The sequence below is a fragment of the Empidonax traillii genome, unplaced genomic scaffold (assembly GCF_003031625.1).
Source record: "Empidonax traillii isolate 1590-97213 ecotype Southwest subspecies unplaced genomic scaffold, ASM303162v1 scaffold364:size1245619, whole genome shotgun sequence".
Lineage (NCBI taxonomy): Eukaryota > Metazoa > Chordata > Aves > Passeriformes > Tyrannidae > Empidonax > Empidonax traillii.
Genome location: NW_020955557.1, coordinates 718032 through 739931, shown reverse-complemented (window position 1 = coordinate 739931; position 21900 = coordinate 718032). Strand labels below are relative to the sequence as shown.

The following is a 21900-nucleotide window of genomic DNA, read 5'->3' as shown; positions in this document are numbered from 1 at the left end:
TTAGGCAGATTTGTTTATTTTAAAGCAACAGCTTCAAATAGGTGTTTTTCTCAGACTTGACCCCATTTGTACTGCAAGGGGTGTAATTCTGTTCCCAATTATCCTTTATCACACCAAGACCAGGACCACACACGGACAGTCATTGAAATGACATGTGTTTGAGGTTACTATAAGTTTAGGGTGGCTGTGCCTTGCTGTGGATCTTGGAATAATGTCTGGCTTCCAGAACTTTGACATGTCATATCTAATCTCTCATCAGGCTCCTTGGAGTATAGTTAAGAAGCTTCTCAAATTTGTGGTTACTTCTTAAAGGCTTCTCTTGTTACCTGGGAAGCAGGTTCATGGTTCCTGTCTGCTTATGGTGGTCTGAATTACTCCTTTCTACTCCCCTTGGTGTGTAGGTCTCCCCTTTTCACTCCCTCACAGCTGGTGGGGTTTTGGTGCAATTGAAGGTGCCATGTGGCCCCGAGCTGTCTGTTGTGTCACTGCTGAGGATACTGGCTGCTAGGGATGAGCTGTTCTCATCACCTTTTGCCTCAATTGCAGTTGGAATGGGAATGCAAGGGAGTGTTTCATCCTGCCCAGGTGTGTGGTGACAGGGTGAGAAAAGCTTTGCCAGCAAGATCATAGAACAGGGCCTCTTCCCTGCCACACCTCCAGCCTCCAAAGGCAATTCTCCCTGCAGTGAGAGAAGATGCTCCCAGGGAAAATAGTTACTATAGTGACAAATAGCCCCGGTGTGTTTGAGGGCTGGATCACCAAGTTGAGTAATAAATGTGTAGGAGTCTATTTTTAAAAGCCTTTGTGAGGAGGAGACTGCTGTAGTCCTAGAAAATTTGTCTGCAAAGTGATAGGTTTTTCTGTGCTGAAGTTTAAAAATAATCATCCTCTGTCTTGAGAATGGGATGACCTCATTAAAAACAAAGAAGCTTGTATGTCACCGTGTCGAGCCTCCTGGCAGTGATTCCTGCAGCAGCCTTCTGAGTTACAGTAGGAGCTCTGCCCATTAACAGGTTCCTCAAAACTCAGACCCACGGGGATCTTGGGTACAGCTGCCCCAGTGTCACAGTTGGAATTAGGTGCTTTTAGCTCATTCTCTCTCCTGGTCTGTGCAGCACATCCTGGCACATAATGAGAAGAAGCCATTGAAAATAAAATCTGACTCCAAGCTTCTCCCACAAAAATGCTGGGTTTAAAAAACGTTTGGTTTTGTAAGAGAAATGGTGTGAGTGGAATTATCTGCCACAACTCATAATTTTCTTACCTGGCTTGACTTCTTGCCCATGAACCTGTGAGACCTGAGCACTTGCTGTGTACCTGTGAGTGCAGCAGGAAAGGGGGGAGCTGAACAGAGCTGGAAAACTGGTTTTTAGGGTTTGGTGACTTATGCTGTAGCTGTAAGAGGAGCTGGCATGAAGGTCCTGAGTGATGCAGGTGCTGCCTTTGTTCCTTATGGAGGGAGCTGCTGCAATGGATCCAGCAACCTGCAGGAAATCCCCTGATGTGTCGTTTCACCCACAGGGAGTCATGAAGGATTTCATGTAAGGCCATGTGATCTGTGCTGAACTGATTAACATAAGGCTCTCCTGTTTAAATGGCTTTACTTTGTTATGAGGCTGAGGAACCCTGCAAACATAGGGATTAGGTGGGTTTATGTGAGGTGCAGAGGCTTGGCAGTGCACTGTTGGTTTATAAATGTCCTCATCTCGGTGACCCACGGGCACTGTTTGCCAACTGCACATCTCTACATGCACACTTGTACTAACAGCTGCCTGTGGGTTTGCTCAGTTGCTGTGGGCCACCAACTGATGCCGAAATCCAGTAATTACAAGAATACCTTTTCCTGTTTTAAGAAGTTCAGAACTGATTTCTGTTACCTTCGTAGCATTAACTCCAGATTTGTAAGTGGCGCAGGTCACCCATCTCCCACTCCTGTCAGGAATCTCTGTACAGACATGTTTAACAAACCTTCTGTCAATCAAAAACTGGTTATACAAGGATTATTTGCCTTCAGTTTCCTCTGTAATGAGGTTTTTGATTGACAACAGTGGAGCTAAAGAATATAGAAAGGCTTTCTTAATCTGAGATGAGCAAGTTTCCATTTAATAGTGTTTGCACATGATAACATTGACTTCCAGTTTTATCTGTGATAGAAACTGAAGGTGATCAAAAATAAGAAATATAGAAACCCTTCTCATTTAAAAATGGCGTGAATTAGAAAGTAGAGGTAGGAAGCTAACTTTCTATTTCCTGCAGTAGCGGTGGGATTTGAACATCATTTGTTGTACAAATAGTTGATCTATTGGGGGCAAACGTTTTGGGAAAGAAGATGGAAGTGCCTCAGTAAGTTCAGCACGGTTGGTGGGTGAGCAGTGGCTTTCCCCTCAGTCTGCCTCTGCCTGAAGACTGTTAGATGCTCCTCAGGACAGGAACTTGGGTGGTGCTGTTATCTTTTACCTCTGTTTATCAGGACTAGTTTCTGTGGTAGTGTCCTTGGCCTGCTATGTGTGGTGGTTGTTGTGGGCTTGATGAGCATTTGCACTTGTTCAAGTAAATTTAGATTTCTTGAATGGAATTAAATTAAAAACTAACATACTGAAAACTAAGAAAATATTACCTAAATGGATAAATCTAGGTTGATGTTTCATTTCCAAAATGCTAAATATTTCTCATAATGGCTTTGATTAAAATGTAGCTAATGGGGGAAGGGCAGTTACAGGTATGATGAATGTGAGATACAGGTGAGTTGAAATGAGATGAACGTATGGGTGCCTTAGGGGTGAGCTTAAAAGGACAGAGTTATGCTATGATTTACAAATATCTTCTCTAGCTCAGGCTGGTTTCTCTTGTAGACCTCCACACCAAGCTCAGCCTCCAGCTTAGAAGCAGATGAAGCACTTGAAGAGCAGTTCTGGTCTAACTGATGCGTTAGAGCAAAGCTTGCATGGCTGGAAGATGCAGACAAGACTCATGTCTCAGTGTCATCTCTTTTAATTAGACCAGCTTGGGTTTAATAAAAAGTGCTATATGTACAGACTTTCTGTTTGCCCCCTTGGTTCCCTCTTTGGAACTGGAGATCAGAAGTCAAAGTCAGGATTTGCTCAACTTTGGGATGCATTACTTTTGTTTGAAAGCTGGATAAATGAATGTGGAGGTTTCCCTAACAGAGGAGGGTAAGGAATGCACAAACCATTCCTTCCTTGGTTAGAAGCACATTGGTGCAGGGGATCTGTTTCTGTAGATTGCTGCTTTGATCTGCCTACAGAGAGGACCTGTTATATGATAACATAGTTTGACTGAGTTGATGAGATTTTTCCCAAAGCAACTCAGGAAGCTTTGTGAATTGTAAAGGAGATGTTTCAAAGGCATAGACCTGCAGATGTGTCCTAGCTTCAACTTCCCACATGCAGGAACAGTCCTGTTTTATGCAGCAATAATAGACTAACTAAATCATGTCTTGCTGTGAGAAACTTCTCCTTTTGCTCATTTAATCCCTCATGTTACATTGTGAACGTGCTTAGGGAGATGCTGCATTTTTTGGGCCCCTTCTGGAAAATTGGTTTATTTCAGTCTTCATAGCAAACCCTAAAATCATACCTTAAAATAAGGAAATCATCTCCTTTTTCTTTTTATGCTGTATTCAGAGTCTGGCTACACAATACATTGCATGTCTTTCATCTGCAATTGTAGCATTGCTGCTTTGATTTGTGCCAGTTTTTTCCCACAACAGCAAGGAAAAAGAGCTTAGGAAAGTAGGTAACGTGGTTATGAGGTGCAGTTATTTGGGGAAAAAGCTCTTTTGTCTATAACAAATGGAATTAATCACTTACTTATAAAACTAATTACTCTTCTGTTTGCTAGTTGAATGGCAAATTTCTCCTTTAATGAATATTTACTCCTCTATACAAATGGGATAGTTGGAAGCTTGTGGTCAGCCAGGGAGGATGGCCCTAGTGCGTGCGTGGTGATGGGTGCTCGTTGAGATATGCTGAGAATACGAGTCTCAAAAGTGAGATAATTGTCTATTTCTGAGCCCTAGTAATTGGCAAGTCTCCAGTTGGCTTGTGTCATTGCTAGAGCAGACTGATCCTGCCTTGATTTTTCTCCCCTTTTTTCCAAAACTCCAGCTGAAAGAACTGGCTGGATGTAGTTCATGCATTGCATTTCGTATGGAAAATAGGAATAAGCATCCTTCAGTTGCTTGGTCCTGGCTTCCTACTGAGTCTGACAGTTCCTGAGCACATTTAGAAGGAATTCAGCTCTTTCTAACAAAGTAGGACTGGACAAAAGCTGAACAGAAGCTTTATAAGTTTGGTATTAAACTTTGGCAGTACAGTGCCATTCCCTGATGAAAGTATTCCCAAGACCTGAGGCTGATAGTGCAGCTCAGCACTGGGGTTTGGGTTTGGTTTTGTTTGTTTTTAACCAAAAAAAGAGTTTGATATTAGTGTTAGGTGTGACTCTTGAGCGGAGTTCTGCTGCAGAAACTCCACTCAGTGTGTAATGCTAATTAAGATACTGAGGTAAGTTTTATGTCTGTAGCAAACTCTCAACTAATGTACTTTAAATATGGGTTTAATTGCTGTTCCATGTTGAGGGATGCTTGGATCACTCACCAGAGATGTTGAGCACTGTAGCTGGGACATGGGAAAGGCATGGTTCCTATTTTAATCAGTCTGTGGGGTGGAATGGAAGCTGGGGTGCAGTGTCAGAGGCTTCAAACCCAGGGCACAGGGAAGGTGCTGGGATGGCCAGGGCAGGGCAGGCTGTGTTCCCCATTACTGGTCAAAGGAGGAGATTGTCCTGCTCTGCTCTGCGCTGGTGCAGCTGAGGTCACTTGGTCTGTTCAGCCTGGAGAGGAGAGTGAGGGGAGACCTCATGGGGATCTTCAGCATCCTCTCAAGGGGAAGCAGAGGGGCAGGTACCAATTTCTTCACTCTCATGGCCAGTGACAGGACTCGAGAAAATGGCGTGGAGCTGAACTGGGAGAGGTTTAGGTTGGATATCAGGGAAAGGTTCTTCACCCAGAGGGTGGTTGGGCACTGGAAGAGGCTCGCCAGGGCAGTGGTCACAGCACCAGGCCTGTCTGAGTTCAAGAAGTGCTTGGACAACGCTCTCTCAAGCACATGGTGGCATTGTTGGGGTGTACTGTGCAGGGCCAGGAGTTGGACTCCATGATCCAGATGGGTCCCTTCCAACTCAGCATATTCTATGATTCTGTGATCCCAATATGCCTGTGCCCTCCCAGGGGTGGGAGCAGGTTCTCCATAGTTCAGCATTTAGCACTTCACTCTTCCCTACCTGTCCTGCTTCCACACAAACCACTAACACTGAACAAAAGCAGATGCCATTTGCAGAGAGGGTGGAAGTGCTAACCCCAGTGTTTAACTTAAAATTGCCAACACGTTTGCTGCTGCACTTTCATCTGTGTTATCTCCAGAGAGTGCCTTGTATCTGACCTTGCTCTGCATTTTTACCCTTGTGCATCTTTGATTTGATCAACTCAGCAGCACGTACTGGATACTCAGGCTGAGGAAACTGCTTGATCACAGGGAATAACATGGGATAAGGGATAGCAATCACAAGTATTGAGATTCTATTTTATTTTCAGGTACCCTCTATTTTCTGTACAAACATGCTTTTGGTACACAATCTAGATTAACAACTGTAAAAACAAACCCTTCAGTGAAACTTTCTCAATAAAGTTTCACAGTTCAATGCTGTGAAGCTCTGATTTCTTTTGCACTGCAGAGCTTTAAATTAAATTGAAATTTTCTGAGGAAATAGTGATTCAAACACTGCTTCTTATTTCAATGTGTTGAAAGGGAAATGCAGCAGCAGGTAAGCAGAGGTCTTAGTGCCTTACGTGGCTTTTACAGGAATGTTCCCAGCTTGTTCTTACTGCATACCAGGCATATGGATTGTATCTGGGGGGAATTATGTTCAACTTTTTCTGGCTAGAGGCTTTTTTCTCTAAAATTCCCCTAAACACTGTAGGGTGACTGTAATATGGAGTTACCACTGGGTTGCTCAGTGCCTCCAGGTGAAGTATGCTCAGAACTTAGTTCAACTCTTTGTCAAGCTGTCAGCCCTGCTGAATTATATTTGGATATGAAAAACTTTCTGCGAACCTGTTCAGTCTTTCCCAGTGGGTTGGAGAGTTGCTCTCCTACCCCCTCGCCTCCCTGTGACGTGCTGCTTGTGTGGGGCAGAGTTGGGTACAGCTCCACGGCTGCTTTTTGACCCAGTTGCTCCCAGCATGTGGCTGCTGGAGAAGGGGCTGTGGTGTTGTACGATGTGTCCTGTGCTTTCTGCTCAAAGGGCTCCCCTGGTAAGTCATAGTAAGTCAGACCTGTGAGTCCCAACATGAAGTCATGGCCCCCCTTCCAGATATACCACGTGCAGTGGGGTTGTGTGGTGGATCTGTGGACCTGTGGCATACTGTGCTTTTGGCAGCTGGAGATGAGACACCTGCAACATTAATTCTTGCTGGCTTGTGCCTCCCTGCAGTGCTGTGTTTGGTTAGGAGTTTTGCTGGGGCAAGCTGAAGCTCGTTAACTCAGAGTCCAAGGGAGGAAAAGGGACATGGTTTTGGTGGTTAAAGTCTGCGGGGTCACTCAAGGAGTGGGTACTCTGAGCTTTGTGTTCAGCCATACAAGCCCTCAGAGTGTTGCTGGATGTGGTGTCTAATAGGAAAACTCATCAGAGCAGTGCTGTGGAAATACTTCCTCATTGGGACGGAGCAGGTTACACATTTTTGTGATACTGAGAAACTAATCTAGTTTGTCATTAATGAAACAGAACATATTGCAATGCAAATGAGAGGAGTTGCATGACAAGTGGTCCCACAGTCCTCAGCACTTGCTATTGATTGTGCAGTCTTAATTATTCATGCTATGCAAATTGCATTTCTCATCTTGCTCCTTCTTGTCTACATATTTTTGGTACAGGACTTGCCTGCAAACAGTCTTGTTCTTTCACTTGAGAGACAAGGATTGTTTCTGGCAAAGTTCTTAATGTTCCTTTGTCGAGCAAGTACTGGCTGAGCCGGGCAAGGCTCTGGAGCTCTGTCAGAATGAATTCCTCTTGCTGTAACTTCAGATGAAGAAAGGGAAGAGTTGGTGGTGTATTATATGATAAGAACAAAAGCTTTAATGTAGTTTTCAGCTTCCTTTGGTTTTGATATTAGAGCCCTTGTGGCACTTGTTTTCTGGTCAGTTGTTTGGAATAGAGATGTGAGAGTGTTCTTTTATTCATGCTAAATATTACTTTGCATTTCAGGTATACTAAGCCACTAACCTTTGCAGACTGCATTAGTGACGAGTTGCCATTAGGATGGGAAGAAGCTTATGACCCTCAGGTTGGAGTCTATTACATAGACCACAACACCAGTAAGTGACATGTTATTGTGTTTTTGCAGAGTGATTGTTTTGTGCCTGTGTTAAAATATACTGAACTCAAAACCACAGAGTTGCTGGCAGCATGTTTTAGAGTAGATCTGAGATCTGCAGCTCGTGAAATCAGATCCTGTCCTTCTCCATTGTACAAGGTGCTTCCCTCTAAACAGGAATCTGAGACATTTTGGTTGGCAGTCACGTTTAGATAATACTGTGGACACACACCTCTGTCAGACTGGGTTCTACTGAGGAGTCCAACTAAGTAGCAGTGATCTGGAGTTTGTTCTTAGCCTGGAATTTGTCCCTGTGGCAAGACCATCAGAAATAGTGCAAAGGTCTTGTGTTGATTCCCCTGTCAGGGATCAACTGGGTGACACCACGAGCTCCCTTTGCTGCAGGAGCTCACACTGCCTTTGCTGGAGAGGAAACTCTCAAGTAAGCTTGGGATGTCCTGAGATGTGTGCAAGTTCAGGCTTGTGGTGTTTTTATTCTGTGTCCTCAAACTACACTCTTTGTTAGAATGCTTGATAGGCCCAAAGAGTTAAATTTATAAGCTCATTTGAATTATGAGAAAATACAGCATTTGATATATCATTGCAGGTATTGTTAGGATAAGTGTATTGGGTTGTGCTAGAACAAATCCCCTGAAAAAGTAATAAACAAAATAAATCAGTGGCTTTGGTTCTCTTTACAGAGCAGCTCCAGTTGCAGTCCAGAATTTCACAGCAGAACCATACCTAGGCTATTCTGGGAGAGCTTGTAACTCATACAAAGAGAAAAAGATTTAAAATTAAGACTGAAGTGCTTTGAAGTTGTGAGATTTTTAAAGTCTACTTCTAGGACTTCAACTGAGAACTTCAGCATATTTTTTCTCATCAAGTAACACGATCTTTTTAAAAATAAAAATGTGGAAGCCTGATGTGGGTTTCTTTTTTTCCCCTGATTTTATTTTTTCTTTTCTTCCCTTGAGTATCTTCATCTACATACCCTTTTTCAGAAATGCCACAATTTCACGTGACCTGTGCCTGCACCTTCCGGGCTTTAGCAACTCCTCTTGGGTATTAAAAATGCAGACTGAAAAAAGCCCATTCCCAAAAAGCACTAATTGTCCTCTGCAATACAAAGATCATAAGTTTTTGGATGCGAAGGTGACACAAATATTTTATTTAGACCTTATGTTGCCCTCAAAATCACAGGATTTACGTATCTTTAAATGGCTTTATCCTAAGTATTTTTCTGTGTGGCATGGGACATTTGGTTTTACTTTTTCCAGGAAAGGATAGTGCAGAAGGAAAGGGTTTGCCCCGGGGTGACCATGCAAAGGTCTGGTTACCCCTGGTCAGTACCACGCAAAAGCACCACAGGATTCAGGGGCAGGCAGAGAAGCCTTCAAACCATGCTAACACTTTCTTAATAAAATAACAGTTGCTTTTAAAAAGTTATGCTTCTATGGGATGTCAGAGGCTACAAGACTTGAATGAGAATTTCAGCTAAAAGTTAAAAATAAGAGAAGCACGCTCATGATCCTATTCCTTATGCTCTCATCCAAATTATGATAAAGCAAAACATATCCACTTACCTTCACCTAATCAAGCAGCTCATCGTTGTGGTTTATGTTGAAGTATCCTCTGGAGGGTGTCCAAAATCTTCCTCTCCAAGGTCTCTTGCAGATTCCCTGGCAGGAAGGAACTGTCATCAGAGGGTGTGAAGGGGATGGAGCCACATTGGTTCTTGCTGCATAAGTGCTTGAGACTAATTGTCAGAAACAAGCCCAAGGACAGACTTAAACTAAATCTAAAGCCAGGAGCCATTAAAAGAAGTGAGATGGAGAACAATTCCAAGCACCCCTCTGAGGGAAAATAAATACAATTAAATTGAATTGAGTACCCAGAGTATTCGTAATACAGTATTAATGCATAGCCCTGAGTGTGTCTCTCTGGGAAAACTTCTTTGGAATTTGATTTGCACGAAGAAATGATGCTGATGCAAGCAGAGTAAGGCTACATTCCTCCAACATGAAACAACCAGATTTATTTATGACAGGCTCAACATTAAATTAAAAATTCACAAGACAACACTTGATGTAATAGCCTTCATTTCTATAGCCCTTTCATCTCACTTTTGGATGTATTTTGCATTTCTCAGTAGCTGGGGCCCATCGAGAGCCCTTGGCCAGCATTTTCATTGATTGGTATTACATGTTTGAAAACCAAAGCTCAAAGCTGCAATCCAGGGGACACAGTGATTATTGTAAAGGTGGAGGTGACTGTTTAGAAAAAATATGGAAACAAAGCATTTCAACACCTAAATGTGTTGTCCATTCTCTCTGTAAGCTGGCCCCTGAGGGTTCCCTGTGTCAGATGCTGAATGAGCTTGGGACAGTGGCAGTGCTTCCCCACCTGACAGGAGTGTTCAGGATTGTATGTTTTTATAGTCTTCCTCCTGGTTGTTTGTAGTGGAGGGATTTCCCTGCAGCAGCTTCCACCACCCTTCTTGGGATTATGGGAAGAATGGGCTGCTAGTCTAAGGAAAAACTGGAAATAGCCAGGCTTGAAGACCTTATGTCTGTGTAGGCTTATGACCCAGTGTCCTGAATTAGACTTCAAGAGTTGTGGGTATTTTGCCAAGATGCTTATTATGCTTGAAATTAAAGAGTCCTGAGTCACGGTTCCTGGTGCTTATTCGTGGAATCTGGATGTCTGGGAATGTGGGGGTCAGCTCCCTGGAGAACTCACAGCAGACTTTCCCCTTCTGTGGAGTAAAGGAAGTTATTCCATGTGTGTGTGGGTCATGGTTGTATGGGAAATGGGATTTGGGTACAAGAACAGAGGCAGGAGCCTGGGGCTTTCAGCACCTTACAGGTGCTGTGTCCTCCTGACTTTTCTTTGCTCCCTCTAAGAGAGGCTGTAGTGCTGTCCATGAGGGCACCAGCACCTACAGCTGGCACAAGCAGCTGCTTTTTCCTCAGGTTATTTTGGGGCAGTTTTTCAGGTCCAGGCTTAGCTTTAACGTTACATCAGCTGAAATGTTGCTTCTGCTTGCAGGACCTGTAAAGGACTTTTTGTTGGAATGCTTCTACAAGCTATATGGGGGGTGGGGGGTTAATCACTTTTTGCAGCTTCTCCAGGTTTTGCTATGTAATTTGAAGTGCCATGTGTTCTTCAGGGTCTTGAGATACTGTTAAAACAAGTTATTGCTGGAGTAGCCTGTTAATTTTCTCCTCAGCATGATCATGGACAGCTTGTGAAAATGGTTGTGTGTCCATCCCTTGGGTAAAATCCTTTATCTGTAGTTCTGCTCCTGGGATTACTGTCCAACTGCTCTATTCCCTACATCCAGTGTTAGTATTATGCCTGACTCACTCGAGCTGCTCATACCTTCCACCCTGGCAGCTTTTACTAAATATTTAAAGAGGCTCTTAAGATATGCAGATTAGATTCCTACTGGTAGTTTCAAGCAGGTCCTTTTTATTAATTATTCATTATGTGGTAACTAGGCATCCTTATTCAAGCATGTTAGTTTAGACAGTTCAGAGCACTTAGTCAACTGAATATTGGAACCTGTTCCAGACAAGAACATGTAATAGCCTTGAAATAGAAATGAAAAATATTTTGGACACTTCCTCACGAAACAGAGACAAACACTGACAATAAATTTGCTTCATTAGTATTAGGACCAACTGTGTGTGTGTGAGACCTCATGCCTTTTTCACGATGAGAAACCTGGAAAGCAGTGTATTGCTTGTGTTGGGGTAATGGAGATGGAACTGCTTATGGCTGCGTTGCCTGTGTCGCCTTAAGCTCTACCTCCTGTATTCTTCAGTGATTTGCTGCTGTCCCTGCTTTTGGTGAAGGAATTGTTTGCTGCCCTTCTGAGATGCTGTTTGTATAAAGTCATTTAAGAGGGTTCCACAAATCCATCCTGTGATTTAATGAGTCTTTATTTCTACTTACCTATGGAATTGAAGTTAGAAGCCTTTCTTTCCCCTCTTTAATAAAAGCCACTTGGCAGCCAACAAGGACGGGCAGAGTTGTAAATGCTTTCATGTTGTCAGATGCAGTATAATGCAGTCATGTGGCAATGATATTTTCTGAAGAATTTTTTTATCAGTGAAACAGTAGAGGTATTTTATTAGTATTGTTATAAACCTCTGCAATAAAGATAAGTCTAACAGTCAGTGTCAGGATCTTAGAGCTGTGTGTCCATGTTCTCAGGTGAATGTTTTTAAAAGCCAGAACCAGGGTGGCTTCTGCTGCAGAGGAGTTGGAGAGTTTATGACGATTTTTTAGTGAATTGTTCTACACAGTGTTCCAGCAAAACTCATTGGAATTCATTGTGGATCAATGGTCACCTCCTAAGAAAAAAGGAAAATATCCTTATTCCACTTTTTTATTACAAGCAAGGGGCTATTTTAAAATATTGTCATAGATAGTGGAGCTTCTCCAGGCAGCAGAACAAACTGCATTCTGTTAATCTGGCTCTCTCTTGTTTTCTGTCCAAGAAACTACACAGATAGAAGACCCTCGAGTGCAATGGCGGCGGGAGCAGGAGCACATGCTGAAAGACTACCTGGTCCTGGCCCAGGAGGCGATTGCTGCACAGAAGGAGATCTATCAAGTGAAACAGCAGAGGCTTGAGTTGGCCCAGCAGGAATATCGGCAGCTGCACGATGTTTGGGAGCACAAACTGGGCTCTCAGACCAGCTGTGAGTACTTAAATGAACTCCTAACCAGTGACTTCCTCCGTCGTGAACCCACCAGGACAGTAAAAATGCATGAAGCTGGTCCTCTGATGGAGCACTGGGATGTTATGCCTTGTCAGTCTCCACATTTGCTCAGTTTGTCTCAAAGCAGTAGCTGCCCAACACCTGTTTGGTAAAGGCTGATTGTTATGGAACACTCCTGTGGCTGGCTCCATCACTGGTGTCAGCATGCAGCTTTCCAGCATGAGCTTCAACAAAGTGTGGTGGTTGGCTCTGTGTGAAACTGTGAAGTTATGTGGTATTTTTCTTGGTTCCCCTGTTTAAAATATAGAAACAAGGCAAGAAGGCCTATCTTGGATAGCATTCCCAGGCCCTTTTTTAGTTTAACATCCCAGTTGAGTGGCTGTTTTGGGGAGCTAAGGGCTTGTGTTTTATGCCATGTAAAAGCCAAGAGTGGTGGATTGCCTCTCGTGTGTGTCAAGAACACCATATTCTTCATTGCACAGGAAGCATCAATACCTGTTGCTTCAAGAGTTGGTGCAGAAGTTTCTATAGAATGCCATATATTTCCTCCTCACTTACTAGTTAGGAGCTGGAAAATGTCCAGAGGAGGATTTATTTCCTACAAGTATCCCAGAATTTTTTTATAATCCTCATAATTGCAAGCTTTCTGTGTTCTTGCTAGCCCCATCAGTGCACCTCTCTCTCCCTGCTTCACTCTTGTGAGTGATGTCTTATGGTGGACAATTCCAGTGGCTAATCCTGTGCCTGCTGTTAAAAGTTTTTATGTGGTTTTCTGTCAGCTGAAGGATTCTTGTTTGACAAGGCTCCCGTCCATCATCTCTGAAGTACAATTTTTGGTCTTTCCTTAAGAGCACTCTACCTGAGTGCTGGTGTAGCAGAGCAGTACACTAAGAACGTGAGTTACACTGGTGTGGTGTGATCTGTCTTGAGAAATACAGCCAAACTGAAAGAGCTAGAAATGCTTTCCCGTGTTTTATAGGGCTTAAACTGATGGCTGCAAGGATCAAAATATCTCCCTTGCCTACAGCTACCTCTAACAACATTGTACATCGGGGAACTTCTGTACCCTCTGAGGCAGAAGGGGTTTAACCACTGCTGAGAAGAGAGTTCTGCCCTTAATGGGACAATAATTTAATCCAGTATGACATGTTGTATGGTTGGTTATGTCCTCAAGGCTGTGAGAAGGCTTGCGTTGCATTTTTCCCTTTCTTCTCACTCTTTGCTTTTTTTTTTTTCCCCTAAAGATTCAGTGAATTGTTTTGCTCAATGAGAAACTCTGAAAAAAATAATTAAGTAAACCTTTATGCAATTCCTGTCTCTTCAGTTCTGTTAAATGCCTTTGGAAATGCAGGAAGCCACACTATTGAATGGAGTGAATGTGTTTGGGAGTTTGAGTTAAAGTGTGTTAACCTGGAACAAATCCAGACCCTGGAGATGCAGGACATGCTTTGGCCTCTTTAGTATACACTTGTTGTGGAGTGCTTGACTGCACCGTTGCCTTTCCCTGCCTGTGAGAGGAGTGAGATCTGGAAATTGGGCAAAAGGCCCACACCAGCAATGTGTGGAGATCTGGGCGTGCAGGAGTGATGGGAGGTCTTGCTTTGTGCTGGGGAGGAAGGTAAAGCTGCTAAACTCGGTGCTGTATTTGTTCTAGTGCTCTCTGGCTCATCGTCAAGTTCCAAGTACGACCCGGAGATCCTCAAAGCGGAGATTGCTACTACAAAATCCAGGGTGAGTAGTACAAAGGGACCTTTGCTTGCCATGAGTAACCTTCAGATATTTCCAGACCTCATGGCAAATACTGAAAGAGGATGCCAAAGCGGTTGGAAGAACTAATGTCGCTATTTTTAATCTAGGAGGCAATTTATCAGAGTTTTCAAACGTTGCAATCTTGGGATTTTGAAACCCTTTCTTTTCCCCCTTAGACTTTAGACTTCCTTGGCAGCTGGCAGGACATCCTGCTGCACAGATACGCTGTGGGCTATGTGCTGGCTCCTGGTTGTGCCCCAGCACTGGAGAGCTGTGAGTTCTCCCCAGAGACTGGCAGCTGTTTTGTCCTGGGCTCAGTGCGGGTTGTCAGCAGTGGCTGTGTGCGCTCTCATGCAGAGCCCCGTTTGGGAAGAAGAAAGGACTAAAGTAAAGTAGGTCAGTGTGGCCTCTGTGGAGGAATATAAAACAGCAAGCTGTAGGGTCAGTGGATTTACAATTTGTGTTATCATCCTGCTGTGTTACTCGTGCATTGGGGCCTTTCAGTTTGGTATCTTGGAGGGTGGCTTTTGTGGAGTGTAACCCCTGTCTTGATGCCTAACAGTTTTTTTAATGACTGGGAAGGTTTTAAAGATTTCTGAGTAAAATTGACTTGTGTTTCATTGTTGTCTCTTCTTGAATTTTTCTCAACTTTTCTGCTTATGAGGTTGGACCTCCTCTTGAGCCCCAGTTCCCTGGTATAATAGCATGTAATGGATAAAACCCTAGACAGTGATAAATTCCTGATGAGGATGCATTTAGGGCTGTTCGCTGCTGTTGAGATGAGCTGATTATCTGTGGAAAATTTGTTTAGAGCACTGTCTACACAGAATAAATTCTGAATTGAATGGGTAGTGGTGTACCTAAGTACCCATATAAGATATCATTCTAAAAATGTGACACCTTGCTGCAGGTTAATAAACTCAAGAGAGAAGTAGCTCACATGAAGCAAGAGCTCCAGTACAAAGAGCATGGATTTCAAACACTGAAGAAGTAAGTGTGCTCTCAAGATCTTATTTTCAGTGCAGAACATTTCTGGCTTGCAATGCATCCCCCACTACGTTTATAAATAGCTGCCTAAATAACGTAATCTGAAATATGTTGCTGCTGGTATCTTTAGGCATATGCAGCTGACAGCAGTACACAGCCATGGGGGTAGTTGTCTCAAATCGATGCCTGGATGTGGTTGACCACATCAGAACTGACTTCATGGCAAGAAGATTTTGAGTCAGGATCCTTGGCCCTTAACTGGCGTTCAGTTTTACTCAGTATGGCTCAACACAGATGGCACAGTACAGCCCATTATCTTAATTATAAGAAGCATTGATATAGGGCACTGAGGAAAAACTTGAGGGGGAGCGTGAGGGGAGGAAAAGTTTCAGGTACTTATCTTTTTATGACTAGACATCTGACATCTTTTAAAGAAATATTTGTTATAAATGTCAACTGTGGTAGAATTCCTTTGGGAAAAGCAAAGGATGAGGTGGTTTGTAATTAGGTTGTACAAGCAAATACATCTGTACATGTGAGTCTGTGCCTGGATTTTGAAATCATGACTGAAAATAAAGTAATTCTCATAGATGGTTAAGCTGATCCTCTCCAGCTTAGAAACAAGGCAGCTGGCAGCACTCTGCCCAAACATACCTTACTGGGGAGTTTGTGTGCACCTTTGTCCTCCCTAGGGAGTCAAAGAGATGATGATATGGCTAAAATTAGAATTCTGAAGCTTAAGGTACTGCTGAGTGCAGTAACTTAGGCAGTGATGAATGGGGTTCTTTGTTCCTTCTGTTGTCCTTGTTACACTTTTGATTGTTTTTCTTAAAAATTCTTGTCAAGATGCATGCATTTAGGATGATTCAATAAGCTGGATGTTATAAAGTGTTAGCTTACTGGTTTTTTTTTTTTTTAAATTTCTATGCAGAATTGACATGAAAATGTCTGATACTCAAGGTGGCTACAAACTTGATGAGGCACAAGCCATTTTAAGTGAAATGAAAGCTCTCAAGAAGGCCATCACATCAGGGGAGAAGGAAAAACAAGACCTCATTCAGGTATCGAAACAAGATGACTTCACATTTTTTTGTGTCACCATTGTTGGAAGATTGAATTTCTGAGAAGTAATTTAAGTATTTTGCCTTTCAGATATGTAATTGAGATTTTTATTGAAATAAACTAGTTCTGTGTTGTGGTTGGACTGCAGCCTTTTAGCTCTTCAGATCCTGGAAATAAGAAGTATAAAATGTAACAACTAACAGTAATAAACACTTGCGTAGAGATTAGTGTTCATCTCCGGGTTTAGTGGTTAAGAATGAACCCTGTGGCCTTCTTGGTCTGCCATGTCCAGCTGAGAGCCTGTCTGTCCAGGCAGGATGGTGATGTGGGCTGCCCCAGGCTGTGGGAGATGCACTTCAGCCGTGCCTGACCCCCTGTTTGTGGAGTCTGAGTGGGCTCAGCAAACATGGCCAGATCTTAATCACGTGGTTAGGCTAAAGTTCTGCAGCTGCTGAGGTGCTCTGAGCAGGACTGAGCTCACCTCATGACTTTTTGTGGTTTTAGAGCCTGGCCAGGTTAAAAGACAGCTTTGTGAACGACAGAGGATCCCAGTCAGACCTGTGGGCCAGCAGCGTGTCTGTGGAAAGCTCCAGCCCTTTGCTACCCCGGCAGTACCTGGATGTCAGCTCCCAGACTGATGTTTCAGGAAATGTGAGTAATGCTGGAGAAACCCTGTGCATGTGGAGACATTCCCCTGAATTATGTGCAGTACTGCCTTAGTGTGAGTTTCCAGGCATGGGCAAGTCTCTATGGAATCTTAGCTTCTCCTGGTTTAAACTTCAGCGTGACCTTCGTTTTTGTGTGCAGTGTTAATGTATCTCTAAGGGCAACCTGATGTTTCCCCCCACTGTCTCTATGAGAACAACCCAGGTGGGAATAAAAGGGAAGGAAGCTTTCTCTTGCCTGTAGGTGTAGCTTCTTGTGATACAAATATTCCCATAGCTCTTTATAGCAATGGTATGCCACGAGACAAGAAACTACAGCTACATGTGGGCCAAGCTCTAATGAGGACTCTTCCCTTAGGAGTCTGTTTGGCTTTTATGTTGTTACAAGTGATAACAGTGGCGTATGTGCAGGTATTTTCATGCCATCAAACATGTAGAGCTCATGAACCTTCAGTCCATGTGTGCAACAAGATCACAACTGTCAAGTTATAGTGCCAGCCTTGGTCAGTGCTGTGGGTGCATCTTATTTCTCACAGAACAGCATAGAGCCTCTCCTGTGAACCTTTACTTACACATTAGCAGCCACTTTCAGTCAGGGCCACACATGTTACTAAAGATCTGCAGGTTTGGGCATGCTGGGATGTCCCTTGTCTCTAAGACTTTACAGCCAAAGCAAGGTGTCATCCCAAACCAGGGGTGCAAACAGCATTTGAGAAAGAAAGATTAAACACACAAGGTATTTGTGTGTGCATAGAAATAGAAGCCCAAGATAGATGTGGTAGATTTACTTTTTTTCTGACAAACTAGGCCAAAAAGAGCCTCTTAATCTTGTGGGGTTTCAAGTATTTGAAGAAGTCATACAAACATGTAATCAAAGGCAGTGTGTTCCTATTCTGTGATTGGTTTAACTAGGAAATGAGTTTGACAAGAGCAAGTGTCACTTGTAACCTCATCAGTTTCAATAGGAAAAACCAGAAGAGGTGTGATTACTAAATTGCTGATGTTATGTTTTGTGTCTCAGTTTATTACCAGCAGCAATAACCAGTTGGCTGAGAAAGTGAGATTACGCCTGCAGTATGAAGAAGCAAAGAGAAGGTAATTCTTTGGACCTTTAGGCTGTCACACACAGCTTATTCTGAGGATATTTCACTAGAAAAGGTGCCACCAGGTTGAAACAGCATTACTGCTGAATAAATATGGTAATTTTTGAGCCAGTGAGACAATAGGCTTTTTGGGCCAGCGTTATCTTTCAATAAATAAATAACCATCCTAGAAATTACTAAGAGCTGACTAATACATGAAGAATTCAGTCTGGCCACACCTATGGGGACATAAGTGGTTTTGCTACCTGTTGCCAATGCTTCCTCATTCCTAATAAGGCGACTGTACTGCAAGGCATGTCCTTACCTTATTCAAAATGAAATGAATGTTTGCATGGCTTGAAGGCTGATAAGGAGAAAGGTATTTTGTGTTAACACCTAACATATCAAAATGTGGTCAATGGCTGCAATTCCAAAGCCTATCTGTAAGAACGTAGGTTTTTACCCTTGCCCTCTGATCTGAGATGAATGGAGAATAGATTAAAAAAAATTCTATCTACTTAACAGGCCAATTTAAGCAAAAGGTTTTCAGCTTTTACTTTTTTGATAGATAATACCTAACATAACTGTGTAGTTAAATGAAAAACCACCAAGCATTATTATTTAGACTTTGACTGGCCTAGTCCTTACAGTGATGTAACCATTGGTGGTGGTGACTTTTTCACTTTTAACTGCTCTGGAGGGACTTTGCAATTCCAGAATAACAAAGTTCAGATGCTTGGTACACTCTGTACTGGGATATATGCAAAGAGAAGGATTTTTCTCCAGCCTCTAATTAGAAATAAGAGCTTTAAGGCTGAGATTACTCAAAATGTTCTCATTTTGGTATATTGGCACAGCCAATAGGCCATGTTTCTCAGTGGCATAAAATCTGCTCTCTGTCTGTGGCAGTTGTGTGTGCTCAGCTGCCTCCAACTCAAATTTACACTTTTCTTCTTAGGTAGAGCAGTTTCATCAGAACCGTTTGTTTTACCAGTCCAAGATTTGCCAACTATCTTGACACTGAAATCATGAAGTGACTTTTTAAAACAACATGAAAAATATTATTCTTTCAGATGCAGTGGTTAATTTTTCTGTGTTAAAATTGCTTGTTACTTTTAAGCTTTGCTGAAGACTGCAGTTTAGTTCACACTGACTTTACATCTTCAGACTAAAGAGGAGTACTCTTACTTTAGCCTGTATCTTTTCCAAGGTGGGGCAAGGGAATAGTGGCAAACCTGAGAACATAATCAATATGCTCTTTAAAAAGAGTCAGAACTTTATAAAGGCAGTGCAGTAGTTCATTTGAATTAATGATGAAGGGCATACACACATCTTGCAGTTAGAGAATATTTGATACCCATTCCCCATGTCTGTCTCAGATTATCTATAGATTTTTCTCAGAGTTTAAAAAACATCATTATGAGGAAAGATGGATCTGAATGGATATGAATAACTGATGCTAAAATGCAGAGATCTCCAGCTATCAGAGCACTGTGGTTTTGGCACAGTGTTTAGTAGGAGCTGCAGAAACAAATACCTCAACTGGTTGAAAGCTGGAACAATACTATGGATATAGTGACTCACAAGGAACCTTCTGTTCCTGCGAAAATTCTTCCTTGTGATGTTAGAAGTGTTTCCTGTCCCCACAGCAGTGTTAAAATGTTCCAAAAACTCAAAGAAGAGTAAGTGCTTTGCCCTCACACGTACTATGAAGGAGCCAAGTGGTGAAAATACGTGTTGCCTTATTAGCTCTGCATTTTCTGGAAAGGTAAAACTGAAGGCTTGAAATCAAGATGATCCCATATTAATTAGTTGAGAATTACTTGATTTGTAAGGGGCTGATGTTTTTGACTGTGGCAGACTCTGTTTACACCATTGCTGTGGGGCAGACTAAAGGCACAGATGTAGGTGAATAATTTGCTGACCTTCACTACACCAGAACTGTCAGGACACAGTTCTGCCTGTTCCCTTCCCCACCACTAAAGCAGCAGAGCCCTAAAGCTCATAATGTAAAACCTGCAAAAAAAGGGCACAGGGCAGCTGAAGTGCCAGACCTTTGGCTTGATTGGATTGGAAACCAGTAGTGGGTAACATGTCAAGAGATGTCATTGCTCCACCTCAACAAGGAGGTGGGTGCTGCAGCATAAATGTAACCAAATTTATGTTGTAGAGTTTCAGAGATGGGGTAGTTACTCCGTTGTGTAGCACTTGCACTTTGCACTGGTTTAGTTCCTTCAACACTTAAACTTTCAGCTTGGATTTTATGTGACTGGTGGTAACTCTGGGATTTTAGAAATATTTTTTCTAATCTCCTAAAATGAAATATATTAATGTCACGTTGAGTAGCATTGCAACACTGGGTATTTGACTGGTCAGTTTTTAGACCGCACCTCCCACTTAGTTGTTTTGTTTTTTTCTGGAAAACAGAGGCTGATGTCAGATAGGATTGCTAATTACTGGTTATAGATACACATCTTAATGTCCACTCAGTGGAGATGCATGTGTTCTGAACACTCTCCAAAGAGACTAAAAATTTTATGTGTTATGCCTGTGTTGCATAATAATAGAAAGTACTAACTTTCCCTTGTAAAGGGGAAAAAAAAAAGATGTGATATGCCAGTGAATAAATCATCTAACTGCCTTTTCTAGGTAAAAAGAAAACAGTGAAATAAAACTTGACCTTCCTGGTCAGTATTTCTTCAGTCTTGCAAGCTGGTAACCATTCAAAAAGATGATGTGACCTGAGCCCAGCACAGCAACCCAGCCTGGCTCTGCAGTGATGCAGTTCAGACTCAGGCAGTGAATTCTGGAGTGTTCAGCCAAGTGCCTGCAAGGTGTTCCCTTTGTAATGGTGCTGCTTCACTGGAAAAAATAGAATACATAAATCTCCTTTTTAATTGAGAAGGGGAAAAAGAACGATCATTTACCAAAGGTAAAACCTGAGGTTAGTTTAACAAAGCTGTTAGACTTGGAAATGCACAGAGAACAAATTCCCGTGGAAAAGCCATATCCATGCAAATGTATGCCAAAAGAGATCAGATTAATGCCAGCCAATCCTCTTAGACTCATATCCCTTCAAAATGCACAGAGGAATTCTTGGATTATGAATTAATGCCACTGTTAATTCTTCGTTGGAGCACAGTATTGCACTTAATCAGGCACTCAAAAACAAAACAGCTCTTAAGAAGACCTAAAAATAGTCGAGCTGAATATCTATCAATTATGGAACTTTAATTAGAGTAAGCAACCTGCTGTGGGAAATGGGTTTACAGAAAGGGAGGCTTCTCTTCAGAAAGGTGATCTGTAGAGTGTCTCCTGTGCCGGTGGAGGCAGGTCAGTGTGTGTGAGCCTAATCCTTCACAGGCTCTCTCGGGGCTTGAGTTCCTCTTGGCCTCTGGAACTCAGAAGACAAAGCTTTATTCTTCAAGGCCATTCAGGAGCTGTGTAGCTGCTGCTGCCCAGATCTGCATCTTATTGCTTACCCCAAACACTTTGATTTTGCTGGTTGGCACTGAACGTGCTCTGTGCCTGAACATGTGCTGGTTTGCTGGAGGAAGCGGCACCTCCTGCGCTTCTGTAGCATAAACCAAATTCTAGAAAGAGATGAACCCAGATTAGTGGCTGCAACTATTTGTTGTGCCCAATTTAGGTCCAGTAATTCTGTCACCAGATCACAAAGCCCTTCTCAAAGGGAGATGAATACTGGACATTCACTTTACATGCACAGCATTTCACTTCCATTTCTTATGTATTTACTAAACCCAAGTGACAGATTAACCTGAGTTAATCATGTGAAGGGGCACATATGCCTTGACTCTCTGGTCTTCAGTCAGGTGAATTATTTTTGCAAATACCTTGCCTTACATTGCAAAATAGTTTTTCTTCCTGTTTGCCTTCTAAGCTTTTCTAATTTTTCTGCCCCAGCCCATTCTGCCCTTCCTATTCCCTACTTTTCACTTGATTTTTTTTGATTGTGCAAGTTCCAGAAATGCAAGTGCCTGGTAATTTTTTTTCAGTTTTATCTGTACTATGGTTTCTCACCAAACTGCCATGATCACCCTGTCAGGTCATGAAGAGTTGTAGGTCAGGGAGTGCAAAGGAGGCAGCTGCCTCACCTGCCACAAGCTGTGCTGTCAGTCGAAGCTCTTGCTAAACTCTGGATCTGTACTGCTCTTGCTTTTAGTCATCATCTTCCTCCCTGAGCTCATGTGGTGTGATGCTGAAGGACTGAT

At 42.6% G+C, this 21900-nt stretch overlaps 1 protein-coding gene across 2 annotated transcripts in view; it reads left to right on the top strand.

The window, feature by feature from the left end:
• The window catches only part of WWC1 (WW and C2 domain containing 1), a 67059-nt gene that overhangs the window by 24165 nt on the left and 20994 nt on the right, over positions 1-21900 (top strand). For both annotated transcript variants that reach the window (XM_027892720.1, XM_027892719.1), the window contains 7 exons: positions 7282-7391; positions 11899-12102; positions 13778-13854; positions 14783-14862; positions 15791-15920; positions 16426-16572; positions 17608-17681. In XM_027892720.1, coding sequence (XP_027748521.1) covers positions 7282-7391; positions 11899-12102; positions 13778-13854; positions 14783-14862; positions 15791-15920; positions 16426-16572; positions 17608-17681 — 822 coding nt within the window. The remainder of the gene's footprint in view (positions 1-7281; positions 7392-11898; positions 12103-13777; positions 13855-14782; positions 14863-15790; positions 15921-16425; positions 16573-17607; positions 17682-21900) is intronic.